Raw genomic sequence first — 20,368 nt, forward strand, 5'->3', positions numbered from 1 at the left:
TCCCATACAGGGACATTGTCTAAAGCAGGGTGGTCACATCCGTAGGACACCAGGGACCTTACAAGCCTTGGCTGACAAGCACGAAGAAGTGGACAAGTCGCCGTGGAAGATCTTCTCGCCATCGGACAACAAGGGGGTGGGGCGGGGATGTCAGGTGCTGCCTCCATGTTTGTGCTCCCTCCAGCGACTGGTGCTACTCTTATTCAAGAAACAAAGGAAGAAGCTTTTACTTAATGTGTGTTTGGAATATTCTTGTTGGCTTCTGGGTAGAATGGGAGGTCACGTGCTCTGTGTGGGTCCTGAATCCTCGTCTTGTAAGGGAGAGGGTGTTAGGTTTCATATTTGTTGGATGTTGTTACTGCTGTCTTGCTTTGACCCAGGGTTGCCACCAGTGCTTCTCTAGCAGCTGTTGACCTTACCCGACAAGTATGTATGAATATTTATGCACAGGGATGAATATCATGGTGGAAGCGACTGTGTGCCTTGTGTGTCTGGGTTTTTTCCACTGATGTTAAATTTATTTTAATGTTTATCGTCTTATATTAATGTTATTGGTGTATGGTTTTCTCTTTGTATATTATGGAATAAAATAAAAAAACGAACGAATGAATGACGAAATTGTCTGAAGGGAATAAGCAAAACACAGGTTTACATCTTTGAAAAATGAATGTAAGAACAGTGTTGTGATCGTTCTGAGTCTCGTTCAAGTCTTCAAGTCTCTTCTTGACTCGTTCTTTCCTTCTATCATTCAGTGTTGCTGCGATGGGGCGCATGAATACACAGAAGAAAAATGTGATTCTCAACTTCTACAGAAACGTGAAGTATAAATCACAGTTCTACACGATATTTACTACCAAACACAAGTAAAGGGAAGTCATTGTTTAATACAATACTGATTGCCAGCTTTGGTACTCTCCCTTAGTGTATAAACACGTGTCACTTGAAAACAGGAAACAACACTGTATATTGTAGCAACAAATAATTATGCTAGAACTTTGTCGTGAAAATTAATACTTTAAACATAACAATGTAACAGCAATATAATGCGAGCAATACAACAGACAATGGAGACACTGACAGAAGTTGTCGTCATGTTGACACAACACACTGCTCATGAAACAAATGGTGGTAGTGCTATACAGGTAAACATTATTCGTCATCATCTAATACATTTCAACGTTTTCGTCATCGTGGCAGATAACAGAGCAGTAAAAATGTCTGCTGCACTTGATGCCCTCAAAGTCTCAATTCTGTGTTTCTCCTCACGGCGAACTAACGGTAACGGCACGTGTCCTTCCTTCAACACTCTGTCCTGCTTTGATTGAAAGAATTTGTAAATAGTGCAAATAGTATAAATACAAATTAATTAGTCTGTATAAACACAAATTAGTTAATCTTTATAAACACAAGGCGTTTATAGTATAAAAACATTATGGTGTTTATATCCTCGCTTGACTTCTACATATACATATCGTGTACATCGCTCGCACCTTTGTGTGTGTTTTGTTCGTGTGTTGTTTGTTTGTAAATGTGTGTTGTTTGTGTGTGTGTGTGTGTGCGGTTTGTGTGTGATAGAAATACATGGTGGGTATGAAAGTAAACAACAGTGTAAGAGTTGGCGTGTGCTCGAGACTGTTGAGACTGTCACAGTGTCACGGATGTTGAGTGTCACAGTGTCACGGATGTTGAGTGTCACAGTGTCGCGGATGTTGAGTGTCACAGTGTCACAGATGTCACTGGCGTTTTCAAGGGAACTCGAATATGTCATAGTCACGTTGTCAAAAACACATTTCACATGTGATTACTTGTGTGGGTGTTTGTGCGTGTGTTGATGTTTGTATATTTATAGTTTTCAGAGCGTGTCAACGACATAAACAATTCATATATATAATAAATATGTATTAACTGGAGGCATGCTTCACTTAAAAGCACCAGATGAACAAAAGCAAAATAATTTTGAACGTTGACTGACTTCCACGAGAGTTACAATGAGTTAACTTCATACAGAGAAAAGTGCGTGCTATGTATTATTATTATTATTATTATAAACGAGAGTTCCCAACAGCATTTCTTCCGCCTGACAGACGTCAGAGAGAAAAGCAAGGGATGCTCGATTTCTTGTCTTATAGCTTGTCTGATTGCTTGTCCATTTATTCTTTTGTGTTGGATTTAAGGCGACAGTTTAAAGTAGACTTTCACATGACAAGTACGGTACATGCAAAAGAAGTATATGAAAAAGGTGTTTGACTGCATTTTTCTTTCTCTGCAAGCCTTCATGCTTTTTTCATCACATATTCTTTGTATTATTTAAAATAGTTCATCCTCCACAGTGGAGGGACATTAGCTGCACTGTTCAACCTGAGACAGCCGTTCCTGTTGTTTATTTTCTAGAAAAAAAACTCAACGAGGAATGTGCCCTTCGTTTATGAAAGTTCTCAGCCTGAGAATCTCCACTTTGTTCATTTTGAACTCATCCTTCAGGTTGCTGTCCGTCAGCTTCGTCAACAGGTTGCCGTCGATAAAGTGCTTGCGGAACTTCTTGCTGTACTTCTCCAGGCCCAGGTCCTGCATGCGCTCGCACACCTCGTCGATGGTCAGCGAGCTGATGTCCGAGGTGGTGGAGCCGATGGACGCCAGCGAGCCTGCGGACCCTCCTCCGTCGTCAGAGTCCGTGCGAACGTTCTTCCTGGACTGACTGCGGCCATCCCTCGATGGTAGAGGAGGGGGAGAGAACTCTCCTGGCCTTTCAGGAGAGCGCTCTTTCTTGGGGAAGGCTGGTAATGGCAGGACGGACTGCATCATGAGCGGATGGTGCGCCTGCGCCTTCAGGGGAAGATCCTTACTGTCAAGGTCCACGTTCACCAAGTCGTACACGTGGCCGTCTACGTCCTCCACCTTGACCAGCGTCTCGTAGTTTCTAGTTTTGGATGCATCCTTCATCTTCGACTTGTTGACCTCGTTCTTCCGTTTCACTGGTGTGTTCGTATGCGAGGCCTTTTCTGTCGTCGTCGTCGTCGTCTTCCGCGGAGGAGGGGGTGGGGGCCCGCCGGGTGGATCAGGCGCATCTCGTCGCTTATAGCTGATGTCGATGAAAGTGTCTTGTTCCATGTAGTCAGGGATCTCGGTTTCTGTCATCACCCGTCGCTGTTTATCGACGATGGCTAATTCTGATAACAAAAAAATATATTTAGATTAATTATGATAACAAAAAAATATATTTAGATTAATTATGATAATTATATCGTGCTTTTGTGTGTATGTGGTAAAGTTGCTGTTGTCTCTGAGAAATAGAATGTTCAGATATCTTTATTCCCTAAAATAAAGCTTAGTGAGGATCAATAAAAGAAAAATAAAAGTTTACGGACACATAGACTGTGATAAAATTACTTTTGAAAGTTCGAGGTCAGGCCATTGGCTGTGACACTTGTTGGATACCAAACTAATAAACTGTGGAAGTCCTTTGGTTTGTCTGTGGTATGAAGCTTTTCTATTACTTTAAACATAATATCTCTCCATAATAGTAGAGTACTCATTGAATGTCTTATAGTGAACAGATTTTGTAATGCTGGAGATTCTTTTAATGTTATGCTTTACATCTGGTGAAGGATATTTTTAAATTATTTATAATCTTTTATAGTAGTAAATACTTTTGTCTTACTTCCCCTTGTAGTAAATATTTAAACCAGTTTTAGATATGTTTTTAACATGTTAGAATCTGCGACTTGTTCAGCCAAAGTTGACAATGACCATCCAGAAATGACCTTTCAACTCTCACCTTGAAAGAAGGGGTCGTTGTCCAGACTGTACTTGGCACTGGCCGCTGCCAGCTCCTCTATGACAACCTTTAGCTTTGCCTGTGGATCTTTGACCCCCACGAGACCGTCCACCAGTGAAAAGGCCACTTGGTTCAGCCGGCGAGGCAAGACCTGGATCTTCTCACGCGGCTTACCGTCTGCAACCAGCGAGAGCAATGAACAAAGAAATAAAATTGCTCAAGTCATTGCTAAGTGAGTACATGTATATCAGTTCTAACAGACTTAATACTCAATACAATCAATGACTCCAAGTCATTCTTTTTACTATTTTCAGGGAAAAAATGTTTTTTGTTGTTGTGGTGCTGAATGTGTTCTGCTCTGTGAGTTTGTTTCCTTAAAATTAAAACATTTCTCTACAAGACTAAATTCTCATCAAAACTATAACACAGTGACATAGATCTTAATAAAGAATTACAGTCAAGCTGACAAACTTTATTTTCTGAAAGGATTTTTTATTCAGACCCCACTCAGGTCAGAAAATAGCTGGGAGTTGGACAAAACCTTTTGTAAGACAAACATTAAAAGATGTGTACCCTGCGTTCACCATGTTAGTCAAGAATGTCAAAATATTTGTTATAAAACTGTTTCTTTGGTGGACCTAAAGTCTCTCTCTCACACATACACACCAACACACACACACCAAAAAACACTTTTGGAACTCAGTACCTGCACCACCAACTGAAAGGCAGTAGAAGAAAGGTTCTTCATACACAGCAACCAGGACCAGATCCCCAAAGAAGGTGTGGTTAACAGGGACCCGGTCAACATCGAAGACGAGGTTGTCTATCCTGGCGAAACTCATCAGAACCGGCAACTTCATGTTCTCCACGATGTCCCTCACAGTCACAGCCTCCGCCCCTACAGGGATTGTGTCAAAGGTCAAAACGACTACAAAGAGACAGGCTTTTTTATCGCTGGGTTTTGTTTTGTTTTTTCAAAATAGATGTTACATTTTATTTATCCATTCTTTCATTCATTTATTTTCATTCACTGAATCATCTTTGGTTCATTTGTAGTTTTGTGTAATTGACAGATACAGAGGAAGTTTCTTGAGGAGCATAATGATAGTCAAAAATATGTTTACTATACCCAAAGCGTACTAATTATAAACATGTAGAATAGTTAAATTCAAAAATTTACTAATTATAAACAAATTATATGTAAAATGAGTGCTAATCATATCCAGAGTATATGCTAAACGTGTACTAATTACTATGTCAATGTGACTAAAATCTTGCCACCTGGTATAGGGAAATTATGTTTTGTTGGATTGAAGTACAGTGGATTATTGGAGACAGACTGAGGACAGTCACATAATGTGTAGCTTCTGTAGCAGAGCTGACAGGTAGTGTAGCTGGAGTGTTAGCATGAGTTAAAATAGAACAGAATAGAGATATCACTATCATGGTGCAGGACACGACTGAGTGCGAGAGTCCTTGATGCGAAGGAGGAAGAACTGATATGAGATTCCCTTGCATGAAACCCTGACACGCCTCAAGATTGAATACCAAGCAAACAGTGCGGCCATAAATCAGATTGCAGCCCACACAGTGAGTGTATCCTTCTCGAAAGTAGCGCCTATAGGACCGCCGACTGCCGGACTGGATGCTGACTAATCCCTAAAAAAGGGGTTTTCATTGAAAACTTTTTTCCAAAGGGTCTCACTATGGAACACATGGACAGGATGTAAACAATACAAACAAAGTTCGAGTAATGACAGTCTTCTGTAAACAAAATAAAAGTGTCATGACTACATTGGCAGGTCATAGTGACATCCTGAGTCCCACACTTACCTCCGGGGTAGCTCCTGGCATTAAAAGTGAGGGGCGAGCTCAGCGGCAGACTAAGGGTCCTGGAGTGTGAGTCATGAATCAAGACTCTCTTCTGAACTCCTCTCTTGAAGGCAAACAGCAACTGTCACATAAACACTGGCTGAAGTCACGTGTTACAGTATCTATAGGACTAACATAGTTAAAAAGCAGTTTTCACATGGAGCTCCGAAACTCCTTGCGAACCTAAAGCTACTTGAGTGAGTAAGTGCCTGTGTGTGTGTGTGTGATTTAACCGAAAAATACAATAAATAAAGAGGCAGAGAAAGTGAGACAGTAGTAACAAGGGAGAGGAAGCTTTGGGTGGACACAGCTCTACTGAAAAGTGTATTTATGGGCGTTGTCGCTAGTGTTTGCTACTCCTATTATCGGCAAGCAGAGAATAATGAGACAGAGCCTGTACAATTTCTTAGCAACAAATCTTCTCTGAAAGCGGAAAACTCAAACAAATCAGCAAATAATCTGCTTCACAAAAACTGTCATAATTCAGAAAGCATCTTTATAACAAAGAAGAGCAGTACAAGGCTGGAAGTATGACATGATTAAATTCTGAATTTAATGTCTTCCGTCGTCTTATCCTTCCATTCGACTTAGGGTTTGACTTCCTGCAGCTTGGACAGATGGCTTGGTGTGCAGAGTTTCGGTGAGTTCAGCACAGTGACCTCTCACGAAAGGTGACAAAGGTGAGGCAGTGTGGGAAGGGATGTGCTGGAGACTGAGAGACTGCAGCTGACTTTAAAGATGGACGGCCTGACTATTCAAACCTTATGCTGTATCCTGTCAACACTTTTTGCATTCTACTGGAGATAAATAATGTAGTGTCCAGTACTGTTTAAATCTCTAAACTCTGTTTAAATTCACCAAAACGTTTGAGGGCAAAAAACATGGGGGAGGGGGTCACACCTACCTCGCCAGACTCGAAGGCCTCCATATACTTGTGGTTGTCGTCCTCGCTGTCGTAGCCCACGTTGACCACCAGGAAGAGCGGCAACTGCCCCGCCTCGCCATCAAAGAGCTGCTTGGTGAAGTAAATCTGGGAATCGTCGTATTTGAACTTGGCGTAGTTCTTGGGCGGTCTCGGGAGGACCTGCAACATGGCGAGTAGACAGCGAGTAGTGTGCAGGTCTCATGCAAGTATTTTGTCTGCGGGGTCATGGCAGGAGGAAGACGAAACGACACAATTACAACTTCTGTCTACCTTCCTTATCCCCGGACTCGCCCCAACGTGGCTTCAGCTCGTCCTTATTTTTTGAGTTTTATATCCTGAACCACTTTCGTTGTTGTTTTACGGCCCTTGTTGTATGTATCGGGTTTGTGGAATATAACATCCGGCAATTGCTCCTTCACTAACTCCGTGTTTCAAAGTGTCTTTCCCGGAACCAAGAAATGCATCTTTTCATCCCAGTTGAAACTTTCAGGAAGCTATGTGCACAGTAGACATAAATTTTGATCTTCTAAAATAGTATGTAATTAAAATTTCGTTAAGCTTCAATAACTATAATGACAAAACATCAATTTTTTCATTCAAAGTTGGTATTTTAAGGATATGTAAATTACTGTCAGAAAGAAAAAAGTACATAAACGGCGGGTTGAAGACTTATGTCAGTGAAATTTATTGATGGTCCCAGGTCGGACGACGCTCAGACCAAGCCACCACGAAGAGGAAGAGATAGTGAAGCTACAAAGAGTAGGACAGCAAGATCGACAGTGACTTGTTTGTTTGTGTTTAATGCCGTGCCAGCAACTAAGGCTACATCATGGCAGTTGATTGACAGTGACACTGACAGATGGACACAATGGCACTGCAAGATGACACGCTGGGATCGTGGTATGGTGCACGAGGAAAATGAAACTCAAGACACGTCACGTACTTGTATTCCTGGGCTTCCTGCAGATGATTTTTCCAGTTAACTACTAAAACGAGGCTGGTGTATACAAAGCTTCCGGTTTAGTCACATTCACAGTTTAGGCTCGCCGAAACTAACAGCAGAGAACTTCTCAAGAAGCTAAGCGTTGGTCTCGGCAGACACACAGCAGTCCACCTGTATACGTCCGTGGACACATGAAGCTGGCTCAAAGGAGGAACAAGTCTTAGCGAAACTGTAGATATTGAAAATGAAACTTGGACAACATCACGAAAGAAGACATGCAACTCAAGGTGAAAGGCTTTGCTTGTGCCACAACCATCAAGTACATGTAGTCACCGACTACAAACCTTCATAGCCACATATAATTGTAATTTTAGTGCATCCTCGATATTCGATGACTGAGGCACTCAATGGCTTGGATTTAAAACATGTTAAAAAGTAGTGTCGAGCAGAAAGTATTAATGAACTAAAGACTGGTTGCAACAAATCTTGGTTCTACTCAGTCTGCTGCACTGCGGCAAGAGGAACGGGGGAGTGGGGTACGGGATCCGAGTGTCTGGCTGTTGACCAGGGGCGAGGGTAAGTCGTTTGCCCGTGGACGAAATAGGGAAATCAAAAGTAAATGTCATGTCTCCGTAGTTACCAATCGGTGTATAGATATTGTTCGTGTTACCTTTCCCCACAGCACCTTTGATACCTTTAAAGCTTTGGTCCCAGAGGTAAGGCTTCGCGACTACTGCGCCATGGCGAAACTACTCTAAGTGCTGTGGTAGCTGGATGCTTACCAGACAGGTAAACAGCTTCACAAAGTATGAGCAGCTTAGCTGAATATTATTTGTTAACCAGCTGCTTGTTGGCAGCTTAAGGTGTACCCGGGTCCTGTGTTACCCACCAACACTAGCTGACTTCTTTGTAACTTTATCGTAATTGGGTAATATTTGATTAGTATTATTGCAAATTTATGTTGAATGATGATTAGATTTTAAGGACTATTTTTCTATCCAGATTAATTTCTTTGTTGTATCTGCGTGTTGCTTATATATTGGTGTGTCGGATCTTACTGGACTTTTAAAAGGGTAGCAGCCGGAAAAGAACTGTCGTGTCTGTGTTTTGATTTTTATTCATGTGGGGCGGGGTCGATCCAGCCTGATGGGGAAAACTTTAAAAAGGACTTTCTACAGATGTGATTTAAAAAAAAATTTAAGGGGGACTTTCAGTTTCGGTGTGTCTGTAAAATACGTTTATTATTTTGTGTGTTGAATGATTCTCGATATTTTCTGCTTGTCGTGTCTGATTCCCAATGTTTCCTTGCACGTGCACACACACACACACAGACAAGGGCAATAGGGCTGCACTTTCACTCAACAGTAAAAATGGAAAAGACCTGAGAGGGGAAACATAGGCCGATTTTCCTGCCTTAATATTGAAAACAAGAGTTTCTTCAACATTAAAAAGCTTCAAGCCCCATTTTCCGCTAGGAGCACTCCAGACATTGTTTGTTGTACCAGCCACTTTGCAATGTCCTCACCGGGACCCTAAAGGTCAAAGTATTATATTAAAATACTCAAACGGAAAACCTTGTTATGTTCTGACATATCTCTAGTAGCCTCACAACAATTTTCACGCGTGCTGTCATTAAACATTTCATATCAGCAAGACACCACTCCCCCTTACAAACATGGTGGAGGGTTGGTTGTCCCCCACCATGCAGTGGCTCATCATCATCATCCCTTGCCGGGGTGTTGTCTTTTTGCATTTTTTTTTTAGAAAACCCGTGGCCAAAACTCATATTTCTTGATGTCACAAACCTGCGGGAACTGAAAAAGCAATTTTCCTAAAATAAACTATAAGTTTCGGTTTCCTTTGTGTGTGTTTCCGCTTACAGCTTAAAATCGAAAGCTCTGTCAACATCTTGTATACTAGTAAAGCACATACCGACAGAACTGTCAGTTGTTTGTTCATTCACATACAGAGCTTATAATGGTTCCTTTAATGGCTAGTTCATGAACAAAAACACACGATACAAAGCTGAATCTGCATTGCGATCATTGAAGAAGTATTGCGGGAAGGTGAATATTACTGGCCCATTCATCTGCTACAGACAAACACAACGGCGTTTATATGTACGAACATTTGCTTTTCTGTGTGAAGCGTGAGTGTTGCTGCTTTGTGGCAATACAATACAGCTTTTTGTGTATTGTATATCAGGTAATGTTCATGTAGACCTGAGTACATACATTGTCCATTGCGGCCTGACCACAAGGATTATGTCTGCAAGCCAACACGTGATCAGCGATAGTAAGGATGAGCATTTCTAAGGATTGTCTCATTACTTTAGACCGCTTTCCTGTGATTGGTTCCGGTGATCTTGGAGCAAATATTAACAAGGGAGACCAGACCTTTCCTGCTTGTTAGAGAGAGGCTGTGGAACCCAGAATTCAAAGAAAAAGTGATTAGACCCTCGACGAAGAACTGAAAGAACCGAGTGAGGATGACAGAGCTGACAGAGAAAGATCGGAGTTTCCGTGGGAGGTGCAGATGTTGCTGGTTTTTATAGACAGTTATGTCAGTGTAAAGCCGGTAATCGAAGATAGTGCTTAAATATTTATAAGAGTTGATGACCCTGATGACATCACCATAGATAGTTTTGATGACTACATAAGACTATTTTACCTTAAGGTCAAAGATCATTTCATTTGCCTTTGAGGCATTGAAGTCAATGAAATGTCGGCAAATATCGGCAATGTGACAGACTCTACAGAAAGCTGGAATAAATATAAAACTCCACTGTTTTTTCGACACACCAATCGAACCCAGGACAGCCAGTTCTCACTCCATTAGTGACAGGTGCTAACCGTTGTGCCGCCGGACCACCCTGCTACTGATGGTGAGGCGACATGCAAATACCTTACTTTCACATGGAAGTTCAACAGCTTCAATCAGTCGTCTGCTCAATCAGGCTATATATATATTCACTCTTCTTCCAATATCTTGAATATAGTGTATATATAAGTATATATGAAATGTGGACACACTATGACAAATTGTAAACATATCCCACATGACAACAAACATAACAACACATCAGGTTTCAGATAGTTGAATCGCTGACTAGGCTGTTATACAGTGTGTCATCCTCACCCAATGTGTCATCGCCCCATAGTGATTCCCCGTTAACAGGATTTATTTACTGGATTCAGTTCCGTGTTCAGACGCCAGTTGAAGTGATTGAGCCTTACTCACAACTCTGTAACTACTGTCTGGTTACAACAAGTGGGCCTCTAAAGGTCGTACCGGTGCATGTAGATCAGCTGAAGAGAGTCACGTGCGAGTGAGGTAATGAGCTGTGACTCATTTACCACGAACTCCAAACGTTTCTGAAAAACCGTGATTAGGGAGGTCATGCTTCAATGAATGTGTTACACTCGAGTCTCAACCGTCACTAACGTTCCGCTATTATGTCATCACAGCCTGTCCCGAACGCTGCATGTTGTGGTCTATACTCTCCGTCTCTCCACCCATCCCAGACGTCATCACAGCAGTCAGAATCGGTTGTCGTGGGTTCGAATATCGGCTTTGACACCTCTCTCTCAATGTGACGGATCACAGATGGTTTCCTCCAGTCTTCCCCAATAGGTGTGTTGTGTGTGTGAGTGTATTTAAACATTGTATGCAAAGTGCGTTGAGCTTGCTTTTGGCTCTGAAGGACTTTTATATAATGCCTTCTATTATCATCGATGAAGTAAGATTGCTAAGGAGCTGGGCAGGAGCTGGGGCAGGAGCTGGGGCAGGAGCTGGGGCAGGAGCTGGGCAGGAGCTGGGGAGGAACTGGAGCAGGAGCTGGGGAGGAGCTGGGGCAGGAGCTGGGGCAGGGTGGATTGTGTCACTCACTTTTTTGCAAATGTTCACTTTGTCCTATAGCACACTTCTCAGAAATCTCCTTACAGTCCATGGGTTAGGGTTGTGTGTACAGATACTAATTTTACTTTGACCTTCTACCCTTCTGTAAAGCCTTTTCTACAGAGTTATATATCACCCAGGTTTAGTCTTTACGTGCTTGGAAGTCGTAACATTGTGAAACTGATACCTGGCCTGGATTTGTCTTTACAAAACTTACAGTTACATAACGTCACGTGACCCTCTTCCAGCTGCAAGTCCTCGTGGCGTCCATGGTCCACGCGCCCCGTAATCTTAATGGGGATTATTAGTGTGGAGACAAGACAAAAGTAACCAGCAAAATGAGATGCTCCCTCTGCAACAATGTTTGGAGAACATCACTCAGATCGTGAAGACAAGCATAGCCCACCCGGCAAATAACACGGATGTGTACACAGGGGAAGTTGAACTTTATGAATGGAATTTCCATGGGTTTCGCTCTCTGTCGAGCGATAGCGAGCTTCAGAGCTTGTGTCAATAGTCGCTAAGGTCTCTTCACATCCGATAATGTTGGATAAAACCCTAATGTTGTCAGTGACAAGATCCAATAAAAATAAGGCTACAAATGAGAAATTCTTGAGAGCACGAAAGATTTGGATTCATCATATTTGTTGATTGTATATCCCCTCCCTTCTAGCTGTTATCATTGTGCCACGTCGTACTGCTCTCACAACAGTTAGGTCATAACCGATAACCGATGACAGCCAGCGGTTAACCCACGACATGCACACAAGTGAAGGTAAACAACTCGGGGATGAAAATTGTACTTACGTTTGTCATGTCTTCCTGCAAAGCTTGCGACTGCCACCTTTAGCGACGACAATAAACTGCTTGTGTACACAGCATGAATTAGGGACAGTTCTATTTGTAGGTCCTCCACCCAACAAACACACACACAAACCGACTTTTAGAAAATCCTCCTCAAAGCTCACATTCCTTTGCCACACAAGGTCCACCAGCTCGGTCTGGTCCCTCGTGATGTGTTTACCAGTTGAATACAAATGAAGTAAGCTTCTCGAACACACACGATACACGATACAGTCGAGTTTACTGAAATCTGTAAGTGGAAAGTGGGCCCCCGGAAGTTGGCAGGTCCTGGGCAACGGCTGTCATGAAGATGGTGCCTTACTTTCGTTTTTGTCCGAAGGTGGATGGACCACGGACACAGGATTCAGAGGGTGAGCATCCAGTGAAGCATGTCCTGCACTTGTGAGCCGGAGTTTTGCTTGCATGTGAAGACAAGAAAACTGCGCGCGTGCATACACACACACAGCCTGACGAGACTGTCGTCGTCAACCAGGAAGTTTATCAACAGACGATAGGTCGTCACTCGCTTCACGACAGCGCTGCACGGTAAAGGGCAAAGGGCAGTCTATTTTTAGAGCCAGGCGACTGACCCAGCTAGCAGTGTGTGTGTGTACGCAAGTGTGATTACCTGTGCAAACAAGCGCATGTGTGCATGTGAGTCTGCGACAAAGACCCAATGTAGCCTCATATGCACTACTTTATTACGACTGTTCACTCCACGCACCCGGCTTCAAGGTGAGACGGGACAATCACCGGCACTGGTTCACCTGCACTGTCAGCCTGACAACTGAACAGCAACTGTCAATGATTTGTCTGAATAAATCCACTAAGTACCAACTAAGTACAACAACTGTACCTCACGACTAAGAGGCTAGCGATGTTACTGTTATTGTTCTGAAATATTACATGTCACCTGACAGGTGTTATGTCAGGTGAGGCAACAGCCAAAAAAAAAAGCAAGACCCTCTTATCACCACGTTCTGCTTCTTTACTCTAAATGTTCTCACTTATCATGTTTTCTCTGTTGAAATATTGTTCCCATTATCTCTAGAAATCTAGAATATTGTGACATGGATTTAGAGGTGATGGTGTCTAACGCAGCCTGGTGGACACACTGCCATTTTTCTGTGATATCATTCTGTCTCTATTTCTTTTCTTGCGTGGCCTGCGTCGACATTTCTTTATTGCTTGTATGCATAATTATTGAGTGTGCATATGTTTATATAAATGTATATATTCTTTAAATTGAATTGTGTATTATTCTGTGAGTATTCTATAACTCTTTTACATTAAAATATTGTAGATAAATGTGTATAGAATACTTTTTTTAAGTTTAACCTTCTGTAGATTTCAATATCATTTATCATGCTATTTTGCAGGGTGGGTGGGTCGGTGAAGAAAGTTATTAATGCTTTACCTTCTTGGAGTTCAAATCATCAATGTGCGGTAAAAGCTCCATTGCTTTTAAATTTTTATTTTTTAATTTGTATGAAATAAAATTAATTGTTGAAGCTGTCAGGCATCAGGTTCATAAAGATCTTTTCACATAGAGTGGAGTGCAGCAGACTTCAGAGGGCGTTTTAATATCATTTAAGACACTAGACTGGAAGTAGTTGATATCATGTGTACAGCTTGCTGAGAAGTAAACCAGAAGTAAGTGTGAAAGTCCTTGAACAAATTGTCAATGGGTTTAATCAGACAACTCGGACAGCACAATGTCTGCCATGAAGAGGGAGGCACAGGTCCCATGTGCTCTCAACATTAAAGAGTGAAACAAGAACAGTAGATGATACAGAAGAAGTCCTAAGTACTGATGTAGTGCTTAAAGCAGAAATTTCAATTAGCCTTGACTCAAAGAAGACAAATTCCTTATACGTTAGTTTTTGTGCAGCCTGATACCATCTCTGATCAGGAACTGCATCACACAAAAAAAATGATCATGCTGTATGCAGCTGGAATCACGAGAATGTTGTGAAATTGGAGTTAAACTTTCAAGATGCTTCTTGTTTAATTAAAACTGAGCTTGAACACTTAAAAAAGGATCAGGCTACACAGACTCAGCATTAAAACTGTAAGCTTGAGAATGTTGTTATGAATGTTGTTGAGTACAACTCTCAAGAGTCTGCTTCTTCAGTTAAAACTGAGAAACATTGTCTTCACCCAGTAAAGACAGAATGGCTGTGCGGGAACAAGCTTTGCCACATAATAAAGACCGACACAGAAGCATACAGTGAACACAAAAAAAGCTTGGAACTTACGGGCAGACAGAAAAATGAGATTCCTAGAGTACACAAATGAATATATTTCATCATCATCACCCAAATATCAAGATATCAGCACATCAATAGTGATACTAAATCCAACTAATAATGTAGTCTGTGTAGGGTTTGTATTATTTTCAGTTTCTCGTGATTCGGTTAGTAATGCGGCCAACCGTTCTTTGGGAGACGCCTACACACACACATTCTGAAAGGCACCCGTTGCATAAAAACGAAGATCAAGACAGACTTGCAATGTATAGTTGTGACACTCCGCCCCCGATTTGCAATTACTAATTAAGTCTCCTTGTATGTCATCGACGATCGCCAGGATGTCATTACATCGAAATCTTCATCGTCGGTAGAGGGCTAAATCATCCCATGAATCGAAGGAATTAGTTTGATCATGAAATATTGTTTCTGCTAAGATTTCTCTCCACTTCATACAGCATCAAGTATGCTGCAGCCATCTTTAGTGAGCATCACGCGAGTTAGAGGCGGGTAAGGTCGTCTGTACATTTACGGGTGGATCGGCCGGGTAGAGGGGCCAAAACTTGACACACGACTTGACCTTTGCTGGACGTGAAGACTGTGCCGACCTCTGACGACCCTTCGTGGCCTCGCGGCGAGATGAAGCTTCGGCCCCGTGATGATTTCTACTCAGTCTTAAATTCTTTCATCGTGTTGGTGCTTATGGCAAAAGCAAGGTCCTCCACAATATCTTCATTTCTGGTGCACGGCAAATCGCGTGGTCGAATAAAAAAAGGTGCTCAATTTAAATAATTAATAAAATGCAGGGATTTCTGAAACAGGCCAATAGATGACATAGATGATGACAATTTGTGATGTTTGCCTACAGGTGAATGAACAGATAGTAGTATCAGCTGACAAAGTACTAGGAGGATGAAGAAACTGAAGTGTAGACACATTTCGTTGCAGTCTGCAATGCCAACGCATTAAATATACATATAGTATGTATGCCTGCCCTTGTGAGCAAAAGAAAAATTTCTGTCTTGGGTCTCCTCTACAGACAATAAAGTCTGATTTGATTTTGATTTGATTTGTGCTTCGGCAGTTCGTATAGGCCAGCAATGTCGATCGCATTTGATTTTGGCTTCGTGTACGACACTGATTGTTGTGGTGCAGGCGAAGTTATTTTCTTGTCCAAACTGTCGGGAAAATAGAGTTCTATTTCTAATACTTCGGACAATGGCATGGAGACTTCTTTGTCCTCCACCTGAGCAACGGCCATTAAATTGTGTACCACGTGATAGGCATCCTGGCGGCTCTCTATACCAGGGGTGGGCAATTAATTTTCCCAAGGGGCCGCATGAGAAATTGGGATGGTTTTAGAGGGCCGGACTAATACAGTTAACTCAGTTTTACCCAATACTGTATATATAGTATATATATACTGGCAGGCCAGCGGGCGGGCCGGTCAGAGACAGGAGGCGGCCCACCTCTGCTCTATACAAATTTCAACACATGGGCGGTAACTCTCGTCAAAAGAAAATACGGAGTTGTTCTTAGTGATCAAAACTGATTTGAAACTTCTAGAATCTACACTCTAGAGTCATAGTTTCATGGTGTGACTACGTACACTTCTACGTCCACAAGTTCCACCTACACGGTATGTCTCATTCCTCTAAATCTGAGCACGGACAGACATAATTTATTTATTTTACCTCCTTGTTTCTGTTCTGAGACGTTAAATGACTTGATTTTCAGCAGTTTGTCCGACCCACTAAAGATGGCGACGGTTTTATTCAATATAGCCAGTACCACATAATCTTAGATAAAAAAAAGCGTAAAATTCAGTAATTTTACAGAATTTCCTACTGAGTAAGAACCTACGTGTTTAAAGAAAGCCGCAGCAGTAAAAGCTTTTCTCTTTCATTGTAATAGAGCGGCTAAGTGAAATCTCCCTTGCTTTTAAATGTTTGCTTATAATTTCCATCACAACTGAATCATTACAATTGTCATGTTTCAGGTCTGATAAGATTACAACAGACTCAGGAGGTCCTCTATTGTCACTAGAAAGAATAGAGTTGATGAAGCTAAGATCTTGAGCTTCATGGAAAGTTAGTCAACAGTAAGTGTAAAAGTACTTTTACCCAAAAGACAATAAATACAAACAGTAATTTTTGGAGAGCACAGAGATATGTTTGCCATGAAGAGCAAGATGCAGGTCCCATGTACATTCATAAAGACTGAAACGAAATATATTGGTGAGGCACAAGAAGATTTAAGAAATAATGTAATACCTAAAGCAGAAAGTTCATTTTGCTCTGATTATAATGAGACAAAATGTTTACAGAATGATTTCATGCAGCATGACAGTATCTTTGACCAAGAACTCCATGATATACAAATTGATCCAGTTGCACAGACAAACTGGAGGTGTGAGAATGTTCCGAAAGTGGAGATGAATTCTCAAGATTCCACTTCCTTCATTAAAATTGAACAGCAAGATATGTTTGCCATGAACAGCAAGATGCAGGTCCCATGTACATTCATAAAGACTGAAACGAAATATATTGGTGAGGCACAAGAAGATTTAAGAAATAATGTAATACCTAAAGCAGAAAGTTCATTTTGCTCTGATTATAATGAGACAAAATGTTTACAGAATGATTTCATGCAGCATGACAGTATCTTTGACCAAAAACTCCATTATATAAAAATTGATCCAGATGCACAGACAAACTGGAGGTGTGAGAATGTTCCGAAAGTGGAGATGAATTCTCAAGATTCCACTTCCTTCATTAAAATTGAACAGCAAGACAGTCACATTGTGAAGATAGAAGGGCCACATATGACTGAGCGTAATCATATAGTAAAGACTGAGAGATCCTGGCCTGGCCAGGATGTAATTTCTCAACTTGATAGTGATAATGAATTTTATTGGAACTGCCAAGGTGATACTTATGAAGTGAAGACACAGTATGCAAAAAGACCAGTCACTTCTGAGGTCAAGCATGAAGCTCCCTCAGGTCAAGGCGTTGGTTCTGCAGTAAAGTCAGAGCAGACAAAATCACACACTCAGTCCACAATAATGGAGCACTTGAAGGCACAGAGTGTACCACAGGAGGTGGAGTGCAATTGCAGGAAAAATAAAGATATTTTAGCATGTATATCATCACCTGAACTTCAAGATATGGATGCTGCTGGATGTAAAAATATACCGGTGATGGATATTGTGACTGAAAATCCTCAGCATGAGAGAAATGTAAATGTGACAGAAGCAAGCTTCAGTACTGAGTCAGAAAAACAGCACCCTAGTAGTGATATTGAATCTGATAAGTGCAAAGTGTGTATTTCTTCATTCCATTTTCTATCCTTGCACAAAAAACATATGTCGGACCACACTGGTAAACCTCACAAGTGCAGAGGATGTAAAGCTGCCTTCAAAAGATTATCTGATTTGAAAAGGCATATGCGGGCTCACCGTGATAAGAAGCCTCACCAGTGCAGTGTGTGTAAAGCTACATTTAAAAGATTATCCAATTTAAAACGACATGCGCAGGTTCACAGGGATGAGAGGCCTCACCAGTGCAGTGTATGTAAAGCTGCATTTAAAAGATTATCCCATTTGAAAGTACATATGCAGGTTCACAGGGATGAGAGGCCTCACCAGTGCAGTGTATGTGAAGGTGCATTTAAAAGATTATCCCATTTGAAAGGACATATGGAGCTTCACATGGATGAGAGGCCTCACCAGTGCAGTGTATGTAAAGCTGCATTTAAAAGATTACCCGATTTGAAAGGGCATATGCAGGTTCACAGGGATGAGAGGCCTCACCAGTGCAGTATATGTGAAGCCTCATTTAAAAGTTTATCCGATTTGAAACGACATGCGCTGGTTCACAGGGATGAGAGGCCTCACAAGTGCAGTGTATGTGAAGCTGCATTTAAAAGATTATCCGATTTGAAAGGGCATATGCAGGTTCACAGGGATGAGAGGCCTCACCAGTGCAGTGTATGTGAAGCCTCATTTAAAAGATTATCCGATTTGAAAGGACATATGGAGCTTCACATGGATGAGAGGCCTCACCAGTGCAGTGTATGTAAAGCTGCGTTTAAAAGATTATCCCATTTGAAAGGACATATGCAGGTTCACAGGGATGAGAGGCCTCACCAGTGCAGTGTATGTAAAGTTGCATTTAAAAGATTATCCGATTTGAAACGACATGCGCAGGTTCACAGGGATGAGAGGCCTCACCAGTGCAGTGTATGTAAAGCTGCATTTAAAAGATTATCCGATTTGGAAGGACATACGCAGGTTCACAAAGATAAGAAGCCTTACCAGAGCAGGGTTTGTTAAGTGGCATTTAAAAGATTATCCAATTTGAAACAACATATGCTTGTTCATAGTGATGAGAAGCATCACCAGTGAAGGGTTTGTAAAGCTGTATTTGAAACATTATCCTATTTGAAACAGCATCGGCAAATCTACAGTAACAAGAAGCCTTACCAGTGCAACAAATGTAAATCTGCCTTCAAAAAATCAAATGCTTGGAAACAGCAGGACAGGATCACAGTGATAAGCCTCACAAATGCAGTGTGTGTAACATTGCCTTCAAAAGTTTATTTCATTTGAAACAGCATATGCAGGTCCATAGCAATAACAAATCTTACCGTTGAAGTGTGTGTTAATCTGCTTTTAACTTCTTTAATTGGTTTGAAAAGACACAATCTAATTCATAATTATGTTGAATCTTACCCGTGCAGTGTATGTAAAACTTCTTTTAGACAGTTATCTACTTTCAAAAGACACAAGGTGAGTCACGGTGATTCTAAACCTCACTAGTCTGATGTGTCTAAAGCTGCTTTCAAGTCCTCACCTGCTTAGAAAATGCACATGCTAATCTACAGTGATGTGTCAAGTGCATTGTGTGTAAAGTTGCTTTTAGGTGTTCATCTACTTTAAAAACACAGATGATGACCTATGATGATCTTTGCTGTTACCCGTGCATGCTAGGTAAAGCTGCTTTGAAGTGCTTATCAAGTCATCATCCTTGCAAACTGTGAAAAGCTGATTTTAGATGATCTATTTTGAAAACAGGAAGGCTGATCCCTAGAGGGGTTAAACCATCCTAGTGCCATATTTGTAATGCTGGGATTAGGTCATTCAATTTCAAACAACACATGCTCATTTGTTGCTGTGTTACACCTGACCAGTGCAGTTTGTGTAAAGCTGTTTCTTTGGCTTAAAATATGACATTGTGATTCACTGTGATTCTAAACCTCCTCAGTTCATTTCAAGAGACTATTTGAGAGCAGAGTATTTGAAAATGCATATAATAAGCTACAGAGATGAGAGATGTTAAACCTTACCTTTGCAGTGTGTGTAAAGCTGCTTTAAGAGACTTGTCCTCCATCAGATACAGGTATCACCTGGCTGTAAGAAATTTATCAATGATTAAAATTTGCAGCTGTTTAAAGTATATTATCATATTGACATATACCGGTATATTCAACATTTTTGTATTATTTAATCACAGCTAATGTGCTAAAATTAAGGGATGGGTGCTGGGGTTGTGTGTGGGGGGGGGGGGAGAGAAGAAAATAGTAATTGATGGAAAGGAAGTCAGAGAGTTGAATGGGGCAAATAATAATTTATGTTGTAGACATTGAGGCACTGATCTTGGTTTTCCTATTGTTGACTTTTCCTTGTATTTATTTTCTTGTGGATTGTTTTGTCTATTTCTTTTTCAAATTATTTGTTTTGCTGCAAAATGAAGTTCTCCCTATAGCATTTTTTAAACAGAAGGTATTACTTTTTATTTAAAGTATCTAATACAGTGGGATTTAGATATCATGATCATCATCATTCCTTGCTACTCCTCAAGGAG

General features: G+C 41.2%; 1 protein-coding gene across 1 annotated transcript; it reads right to left on the reverse strand.

Annotated features, from left to right (window-relative positions):
• Positions 1 to 864: 864 nt before the first annotated feature.
• LOC112562622 lies at positions 865 to 12,748 on the reverse strand. Its single transcript, XM_025235975.1, has 6 exons — positions 12,220 to 12,748; positions 6,552 to 6,731; positions 5,609 to 5,729; positions 4,482 to 4,673; positions 3,776 to 3,952; positions 865 to 3,167 (listed from the first exon to the last, which is right to left on the reverse strand). The coding sequence occupies exons 1-6, from the start codon at positions 12,226 to 12,228 to the stop codon at positions 2,401 to 2,403; spliced, it is 1,446 nt and encodes a 481-aa protein (XP_025091760.1). The 5' UTR covers positions 12,229 to 12,748; the 3' UTR covers positions 865 to 2,400.
• Between the last annotated feature and the right edge of the window lie 7,620 nt (positions 12,749 to 20,368).

Source organism: Pomacea canaliculata, linkage group LG4 (genome assembly GCF_003073045.1).
Source record: "Pomacea canaliculata isolate SZHN2017 linkage group LG4, ASM307304v1, whole genome shotgun sequence".
Lineage (NCBI taxonomy): Eukaryota > Metazoa > Mollusca > Gastropoda > Architaenioglossa > Ampullariidae > Pomacea > Pomacea canaliculata.

Excerpts from the sequence above, each read along its gene's own strand:
- LOC112562622 (XM_025235975.1), bottom strand. Across the intron at positions 5,730-6,551 it reads AGGCCTTCGAGTCTGGCGAG|TTGCTGTTTGCCTTCAAGAG; the intron begins GTAGGTGTGACC and ends TTTATGTGACAG. Across the intron at positions 3,953-4,481 it reads CCTTTCAGTTGGTGGTGCAG|ACGGTAAGCCGCGTGAGAAG; the intron begins GTACTGAGTTCC and ends CGCTGGTTGCAG.